The sequence below is a fragment of the Oncorhynchus tshawytscha genome, unplaced genomic scaffold (genome assembly GCF_018296145.1).
Source record: "Oncorhynchus tshawytscha isolate Ot180627B unplaced genomic scaffold, Otsh_v2.0 Un_contig_8019_pilon_pilon, whole genome shotgun sequence".
Lineage (NCBI taxonomy): Eukaryota > Metazoa > Chordata > Actinopteri > Salmoniformes > Salmonidae > Oncorhynchus > Oncorhynchus tshawytscha.
Window position 1 is genome coordinate 197501 of NW_024609552.1, and position 9543 is coordinate 207043.

A 9543-nucleotide genomic window follows, 5' to 3' on the forward strand; every position below is an offset into this window, starting at 1 on the left:
AGTCTAGTATGGACCAGGTGATCATAGTTCAGGTCACAGTCTAGTCTAGTATGGACCAGGTGATCACAGTTCAGGTAACAGTCTAGTCTAGTATGGACCAGGTGATCCTAGTTCAGGTATCAGGATGGTGTGTATAGACAGTATAGACAGTAGTTATATAGGATGGTGTGTATAGACAGTAGATATATAGGATGGTGTGTATAGACAGTAGTTATAGAGGATGGTGTTTTAACAGTAGTTAACAGTAGTTATATAGGATGGTGTGTATAGACAGTAGTTATATAGGATGGTGTGTATAGACAGTCGTTATAGAGGATGGTGTGTTTTAACAGTAGTTAACAGTAGTTATATAGGATGGTGTGTATAGACAGTAGTTATAGAGGATGGTGTGTTTTAACAGTAGTTATAGAGGATGGTGTTTTAACAGTAGTTAACAGTAGTTATAGAGGATGGTGTGTATAGACAGTAGTTAACAGTAGTTATATAGGATGGTGTGTATAGACAGTAGTTATATAGGATGGTGTGTATAGACAGAAGTTATATAGGATGTTGTGTATAGACAGTATAGACAGTAGTTATATAGGAGGGTGTGTATAGACAGTAGTTATATAGGAGGGTGTGTATAGACAGTAGTTATATAAGGTGGTGTATATAGACAGTAGTTATATAGGAGGGTGTGTATAGACAGTAGTTATATAAGGTGGTGTATATAGACAGTAGTTATTTAGGATGGTGTGTATAGACAGTAGTTATATAGGATGGTGTGTATAGACAGTAGTTATATAGGATGTTGTGTATAGACAGTATAGACAGTAGTTATATAGGAGGGTGTGTATAGACAGTATAGACAGTAGTTATATAGGATGGTGTGTATAGACAGTAGTTATATAGGATGGTGTGTATAGACAGTAGTTATATAGGATGGTGTGTATAGACAGTAGTTATATAGGATGGTGTGTATAGACAGTAGTTATATAGGATGGTGTTTTAACAGTAGTTAACAGTAGTTATATAGGATGGTGTTTTAACAGTAGTTATATAGGATGGTGTGTGTAGACAGTAGTTATATAGGATGGTGTGTATAGACAGTCGTTATATAGGATGGTGTGTATAGACAGTAGTATGTATAGACAGTATAGACATTAGTTATATAGGATGGTGTGTATAGACAGTAGTTATAGAGGATGGTATGTATAGACAGTATAGACAATAGTTATATAGGATGGTGTGTATAGACAGTAGTTATATAGGATGGTGTGTATAGACAGTAGTTATACAGGATGGTGTGTATAGACAGTAGTTATACAGGATGGTGTTTATAGACAGTAGTTATATAGGATGGTGTGTATAGACAGTAGTTATATAGGATGGTGTGTGTAGACAGTAGTTATAGAGGATGGTATGTATAGACAGTATAGACAATAGTTATATAGGATGGTGTGTATAGACAGTAGTTATATAGGATGGTGTGTATAGACAGTAGTTATATAGGATGGTGTGTATAGACAGTAGTTAAATAGGATGGTGTGTGTAGACAGTAGTTATATAGGATGGTGTGTATAGACAATAGTTATATAGGATGGTGTTTTAACAGTAGTTATATAGGATGGTGTTTTAACAGTAGTTATATAGGATGGTGTTTTAACAGTAGTTATATAGGATGGTGTGTATAGACAGTCGTTATATAGGATGGTGTGTATAGACAGTCGTTATATAGGATGGTGTGTTTTAACAGTAGTTATATAGGATGGTGTGTTTTAACAGTAGTTATATAGGATGGTGTTTTAACAGTAGTTATAGAGGATGGTGTGTTTTAACAGTAGTTATATAGGATGGTGTGTTTTAACAGTAGTTATATAGGATGGTATGTATAGACAGTAGTTATATAGGATGGTGTGTTTTAACAGTAGTTATATAGGATGGTGTTTTAACAGTAGTTATAGAGGATGGTGTGTATAGACAGTAGTTATATAGGATGGTGTGTATAGACAGTAGTTATATAGGATGGTGTGTATAGACAGTAGTTATATAGGATGGTGTTTTAACAGTAGTTATATAGGATGGTGTTTTAACAGTAGTTATATAGGATGGTGTTTTAACAGTAGTTATATAGGATGGTGTGTATAGACAGTAGTTATATAGGATGGTGTGTATAGACAGTAGTTATATAGGATGGTGTTTTAACAGTAGTTATATAGGATGGTGTTTTAACAGTAGTTATATAGGATGGTGTTTTAACAGTAGTTATATAGGATGGTGTGTATAGACAGTAGTTATATAGGATGGTGTGTTTTAACAGTAGTTATATAGGATGGTGTTTTAACAGTAGTTATAGAGGATGGTGTGTATAGACAGTAGTTATATAGGATGGTGTGTATAGACAGTAGTTATATAGGATGGTGTTTTAACAGTAGTTATATAGGATGGTGTGTATAGACAGTAGTTATATAGGATGGTGTGTATAGACAGTAGTTATATAGGATGGTGTTTTAACAGTAGTTATATAGGATGGTGTGTATAGACAGTAGTTATATAGGATGGTGTTTTAACAGTAGTTATATAGGATGGTGTTTTAACAGTAGTTATATAGGATGGTGTGTATAGACAGTAGTTATATAGGATGGTGTTTTAACAGTAGTTATATAGGATGGTGTTTTAACAGTAGTTATATAGGATGGTGTGTATAGACAGTAGTTATATAGGATGGTGTTTTAACAGTAGTTAACAGTAGTTATAGAGGATGGTGTGTTTTAACAGTAGTTATAGAGGATGGTGTGTTTTAACAGTAGTTATATAGGATGGTGTGTATAGACAGTAGTTATATAGGATGGTGTATAGACAGTAGTTATAGAGGATGGTGTGTTTTAACAGTAGTTATATAGGATGGGCCTAGACTAGAATACAGTTTATACATACGAAGTGGGTAAAACAGTATATAAACATGATCACAATGTGAAATTGGAGGGCTCTGGAGTAGTTTAAAAACGTGGAACGTCTGGGGGTCCCCGAGGAGAGGTTTAAAAATCCCTGGTGTGGATGACCTTGTCAGTCTCCTCACCAGTAGCAGAGCAGTGCCTCAGTGACGCGGGGCTGAACTCTCTGCAGTCTGTCCTCTCTCCAGCAGGGGAGGTAGAGAGACCCAGTCTGGTTAACAGCTCACCATTCAGACTGCTCTGGCCACCGGTCAGCAGGTAGCAGCTACGCATCTGGACCAAATGCCTGAAACAATGAATCAGTCAATCATTGAAGATGGTTCTGTCCACGTCATTGGTTAAGAGGAAGGCTCATTGTCATCTCAGGTGCTATACTTCAATGAAGGGTCAGGGTTGAGGTTAGGGTTAGGGTTATGGCTTAGGTTAAGAGTCAGAGTTATGGGTTAAGGGTTGGGGTTAGGGGTTGGGGTCAGGGTCAGGGTTATGGTGAAGGTTAGGAGTTATGGGTTAAGGGTTGGGGTCAGGGTTGAGGTTAGGAGTTATGGGGTTAGGGTCAGGGTTAAGGTGAAGGTTAGGAGTTATGGGTTAAAGGCCCAGTGCAGTCAATACTATGATTTCCCTGTGTTTTATATATATTTTCACACTATGAGCATTGAAATGTCACACTGTTTTGGTGGGATGGAGTTTTGGCCTACCATGGTGACATCACCATGCGATGAATTAGTTAATAGACCAATCAGAAAGAGAGTTCCAAACCTCTCTGCCAATAAGAGAAAATGTTCTGTTTTCCCCTCCCCACTCAGGCCACTCCTAGACAATCTGAGCAACATTTTGACTTGAGAAATTGCCTTTTGCTGAGAAGATATATTTGTTTCATTTTGACCATTTTAATTGAAAACAATCACAGTAAGGTACTTCAGTGTTACCCAGAAATGTGATTTGATATTGAGATAAAAACTGATGCATTGGACCTTTAAGGAAGTACTAAATGTGTATATGAAGTACTGAATGTGTATATGAAGTACTGAATGTGTTTATGAAGTACTGAATGTGTTTATGAAGTACTAAATGTGTATACGAAGTACTAAATGTGTATACGAAGTACTGAATGTGTATACGAAGTACTGAATGTGTATACGAAGTACTGAATGTGTATACGAAGTACTGAATGTGTATACGAAGTACTGAATGTGTATACGAAGTACTGAATGTGTATACGAAGTACTGAATGTGTATACGAAGTACTGAATGTGTATACGAAGTACTGAATGTGTATATGAATACCTGATTCTACTCCTGTCGTCCTGTAGGGTCTTCAGTCTCTCTATATCCATCCACAGATGCAAAAGCTTCTCTCCTAGTGTTCCCTTTAAGAAGTCCTTAAAGTCACCAAGGCCCTGTCTATCACCATGGATACTTGCAGTGACATCATAGAACTCAAGGTCATGGTCATTCTCCTCCTCTGACCCTCCACCCTCCCCCTGCTGCTCCTTCAGTCTGCTGTGGCTGGTGGCTGGACCTCCCTCACAGGGGCTCTCTGTGTGGGGACCAACCGTCTCCTCATCAGTGGTAGAACAGGCGGGACTCTGGGGCTTGGGTTCCCCATTATCCTCATCTGTAGTTCCTGCCTCTATCTCTGTCTTTGCCTCTGTCTCTGTGAGGTAGACTTTCATCTCCTGCTCTGCGCTGTGGTCTCCCCGTCTCTTGTCCCAGTCTAGAAGTGAAGAGCAGAGAGGACAGTCCGGGAGCGAAGAGGAGAGAGGAAAGGAGACGAGGAGTGAGGAGGACAGGGCGTAGGACTCTGAGTCAGGGAGGCAGGAGAAGCAGGCTGAGGCCTGACCCCTCTGTCCCTCCCGGCCCAGGGAGCACACCGGGGTTCTCACAGACCGGGTACAGACAGGCAGCTGCTTGTCCTTGTCCTTAGCCATTGTCAACATGTCTGTTACCGAGGCCTGCAGACGCACAGAGAACACAAACAAACCCAGTGTGACTACAGGGAAGTGTTGCCTGGGGTTAGAGAGACAGAGAAATACCTGGATCATACACAGTATATAAAGTAAACTACTGTTTTACCAACACCACAAAAACAAGTGTTTATTTATGACAAATAATTACCTCCGCTGTACTGAACCATATTGACATCATGCTGAGATATATCATCTCCGCTGTACTAAACCATAATGAGATATATCACCTCCGCTGTACTGAACCATATTGACATCATACTGAGATATATCATCTCCGCTGTACTAAACCATAATGAGATATATCATCTCCGCTGTACTGAACCATACTGACATCATACTGAGATATATCATCTCCGCTGTACTGAACCATATTGACATTATACTAAGATATATCATACTGAACCATATTGACATATACTGAGATATATCATCTCTGCTGTACTGAACCATACTGACATCATACTGAGATATATCATCTCCGCTGTACTGAACCATATTGACATTATACTGAGATATATCATCTCCGCTGTACTGAACCATATTGACATTATACTGAGATATATCATCTCCGCTGTACTGAACCATACTGGCATCATACTGAGATATATCATCTCCGCTGTACTGAACCATATTGACATTATACTGAGATATATCACCTCCGCTGTACTGAACCATATTGACATTATACTGAGATATATCATCTCCGCTGTACTGAACCATATTGACATTATACTGAGATATATCATCTCCGCTGTACTGAACCATATTGACATTATATTGAGATATATCATCTCCGCTGTACTGAACCATATTGACATTATACTGAGATATATCATCTCCGCTGTACTGAACCATACTGACATCATACTGAGATATATCATCTCCGCTGTACTGAACCATATTGACATTATACTGAGATATATCATCTCCGCTGTACTGAACCATACTGACATCATACTGAGATATATCATCTATGTGAATAAGCAGGATCTGCTGACCTGTCCCAGTGACACATAGAGGACCTTCATCAGGGTCTCTCTGTCATCGGGCCCAGGGGAAGGACAGACAGGCTCTGTGGTGACAGGGGGCTGGACTGAGGTACCATCCCTCTTCTGGTTCCAGCCTTGAGGGCCCCACTGAGAGAGCAGCTTCGCTAACCTTGGGAAACACCGTCAAGCATCAAACACACATCAATCAAAACGTTATTTATAAAAGCCTTTTAAACAACATTTGTCACAAAGTGCAGGAATGGAGGGTCAGACAAAGCTATGAATGGAATAGAAAAGAATGGAATGGAATATAATGGAATAGAATGGAATGGAATATAATGGAATAGAATATAATGGAATGGAATATAATGGAATGGAATAGAATGGAATGGAATAGAATGGAATAGAATATAATGGAATGGAATATAATGGAATGGAATAGAATGGAATATAATGGAATGGAATGGAATATAATGGAATGGAATATAATGGAATGGAATGGAATGGAATGGAATGGAATGGAATATAATGGAATGGAATATAATGGAATGGAATGGAATGGAATGGAATATAATGGAATAGAATATAATGGAATGGAATGGAATGGAATATAATGGAATAGAATATAATGGAATGGAATATAATGGAATGGAATAGAATGGAATGGAATAGAATGGAATGGAATATAATGGAATGGAATAGAATGGAATATAATAGAATGGAATATAATGGAATGGAATAGAATATAATGGAATGGAATGGAATAGAATGGAATATAATGGAATGGAATATAATGGAATGGAATATAAGGGAATGGAATGGAATGTTGGTCCCTGGAGTAAGGTATTATTCTATGTCCCAGGGTGTCTACCTTCACTCTACCAATACAGGTGTGTAACGTTAGCTGAGTGACAGGCAGGGGTAGTGTGGGTCAGAGAGAGTCGCCTGCTCTCAACAGGTACAGTATATGGTAACATGGCTGTGGGATTAGGTATCCATGAGCTGCAGGAAGTAGACCTATAGGTTGGGTGGAAGTAGACCTATAGGTTGGGTGGAAGTAGACCTATAGGTTGGGTGGAAGTAGACCTATAGGTTGGGTGGAAGTAGACCTATAGGTTGGGTGGAAGTAGACCTATAGGTTGGGTGGAAGTAGACCTATAGGTTGGGTGGAAGTAGACCTATAGGTTGGGTGGAACCTAGACCTATAGGTTGGGTGGAAGTAGACCTATAGGTTGGGTGGAAGTAGACCTATAGGTTGGGTGGAAGTAGACCTATAGGTTGGGTGGAAGTAGACCTATAGGTTGGGTGGAAGTAGACCTATAGGTTGGGTAGACCCAGACCTATAGGTTGGGTGGAAGTAGACCTATAGGTTGGGTAGAACCTATAGACCTATAGGTTGGGTCTACTTCTGACCCAACCTATAGGTCTACTTCTGACCCCCAGTAATAAAACATTGGGGATTACCTGTACTCGAAGTAGCAGTCACTTTCAAGAAACAAGGGTAGTCTTTCTGTTAGGATCCACTCCACTCCCTGTTCTCTGTCCAAGCACTGTTAAGACAATGATTATTATTCTAATTTAGATGATGTCACACACACAAACAGGTGTCTGATTTCATAAAACTCCATATCATTAAATCAACCAACTAATCTGTTGAGAAACTTGAAAATACTTTTTTTTTTTTTAAAGCAATCCTCTTTAGTTTGATTATAACTTATGAGGGCAATGTAGTGGTTGGCAAATCAAAATCAAAGTTGATTTGTTAATTGAGGAATATACAATAGGTGTTAAAAAAAAGTACAGTGAAATAATCAACATGACATTCTATAAAGGAACAGGAGAATGTGAACTGACCAGAACAGTGTAGTGGTTGTCCACCACAGGTCTAGCAGTCAGCTCTGTTGGGTCAGTGAGAGGTTGTGATTTAAAGTACTGTACGGCTGACCTGATCCTCCTAGACAGAGCCTCCGCTGCATCACTGACCACCTCAAACACACCAGTCTCCTGGTTGTACTGTACACACTCAGGGAACGACTGGGTCGGAAGGAAACCAGGACATTTGGGACATTATTTTCTCAGAATGTGACAGAATAGATACAGAGAAAGAGTAGCCCATGTAATTAGTAAAGTATCTTAAAATCTGATCAACCGTTTGAGGAAAGGTGAAATCAAGCAAATCCACAAGCATAACAATTTCTAAAATCTTTGTGCTTTACAAAAGTTCTGGCATTCATCCCACAGTGAAAATAACACTTTTGTTACTGAATATAAATGTAATACTATGGCAAAGTAGAAATGTGACCGGATGTTTACAGGTAGACTGAGGAAGCAGTTAAAGAAGTGCACCAGAACATCATCAGAAGACAGACAGTCCTCCTGTGGACATGGAACAGAAGACATGGGTTAATTAGTTTTCAATGTGTTGATATGGGAGGGGGGATACAGCATTCACTTTAAATCTCTTGACAGAAAGTCATATTAACAGATGTTCAAATAACAGTTCAGTAGTCCATAATGTGACAAGTTGAAACGTTTGGAAAAAGGCATTCGTTTTTTAAAAAATATATATATATTTTTTATAAATAGGTTACTCACGAAATGATCGATGGTAATGTAAGGTAGATCTATGGAAGAAAACCATTTAGATTTAAGACAACTGATGCCAACTTCAGATAAACTGGGAACTCGGAAATCCCCGACTTCCAAAGCGTCCAGGACAACCGAAAACTCAGGAAACGAGCTCAAATCATGACGTCGGGGATCTTGAACTCAGAGCTCTAGAAAGAGGCCCGAGTTCCCGACTTGAAATTCCGAGTTGGATGACCGTTCAAAACGATATTCCCCAGTCACAAAGCGTTCACTCCCAGTTCTTAGTTGTCTTGAACGCATTGAAAGTTCCTAAGTGTTTTTAACGTTGAAAGTTCTCTCACCGCGGAGTTTTAATTCAGCTGTTCTTGAATTCCCGGAACTCACCTGTTGTCATCTTCCCCAACATTCTTCACTTTTATGTACTTCAGTTGTCCTTAGTTATAATTCACCCAGAAACGTCAGCCAGGGGCTCTATACCTAACCCTGAACACCTCTGACCCGCCGTCACCAGACCTTTCAGTGTGTAATTACCGACAGAGGGGTTGCTATGGAAGTGAACTCAATCACATTGCAGAAGACAGGAGCAGTAAAACTCGTGACGCTGAGGAAACAGTTTTAAAACTACTAAATATATTGTATTTTATTCAGTCTTTTCATTGTAAAGTAGAGATGATTAACCATAGCACGCTACTATGCACACCGACATGTATTCTATTTCAGAGAGGAAATAGACCGAAGTACTTTCTCAGTGAGTGCGACAGTCAAGTGAACGACAACCAGTAGAGGGCGCCATAACGACAAAAAATAAATATTTCGACACAGCGGTGTTATACAAAACACATTGTCAAATCAAATCAAAGTTTATTTACCGAATACAACAGGTGTAGCTTACTTACAGGCTCTAACCAAATAGTGCAAAAAAGGTATTAGGTGAACAATAGGTAGGAAAAGAAATAAAACAATAGTAAAAAGACAGGCTATATACAGTAGAGGGTTATATACAGTAGTGTACAGTAGACTACATACAGTAGAGGGGCTACATTTACAGCAGCGAGGCTACATTTA

General features: G+C 39.1%; 1 protein-coding gene across 1 annotated transcript; it reads right to left on the reverse strand.

Moving 5' to 3' along the window:
• Positions 1-3017: 3017 nt before the first annotated feature.
• LOC121845079 (regulator of G-protein signaling 22-like) lies at positions 3018-8942 on the reverse strand. The gene is made up of 8 exons (XM_042315866.1): positions 8863-8942; positions 8485-8513; positions 8203-8265; positions 7744-7923; positions 7354-7439; positions 5899-6058; positions 4218-4885; positions 3018-3219 (listed from the first exon to the last, which is right to left on the reverse strand). Exons 1-8 carry the CDS (start codon positions 8882-8884, stop codon positions 3018-3020), a joined length of 1410 nt encoding a protein of 469 aa, XP_042171800.1. The 5' UTR covers positions 8885-8942.
• Positions 8943-9543: the final 601 nt, after the last annotated feature.

What these genes read in the sequence shown, in the direction of transcription:
- LOC121845079 (XM_042315866.1), bottom strand. Translation starts at nt 8,884, where the DNA reads ATGTTGGGGAAGATGACAACAG. An exon ending in GTTGGGGAAGATGACAACAG is followed by an intron (nt 8,514 to 8,862) that starts GTGAGTTCCGGG and finishes TTTCTTCCATAG; the next exon opens with ATCTACCTTACATTACCATC. An exon ending in GACGACAGGAGTAGAATCAG is followed by an intron (nt 3,220 to 4,217) that starts GTATTCATATAC and finishes TCATTGTTTCAG; the next exon opens with GCATTTGGTCCAGATGCGTA.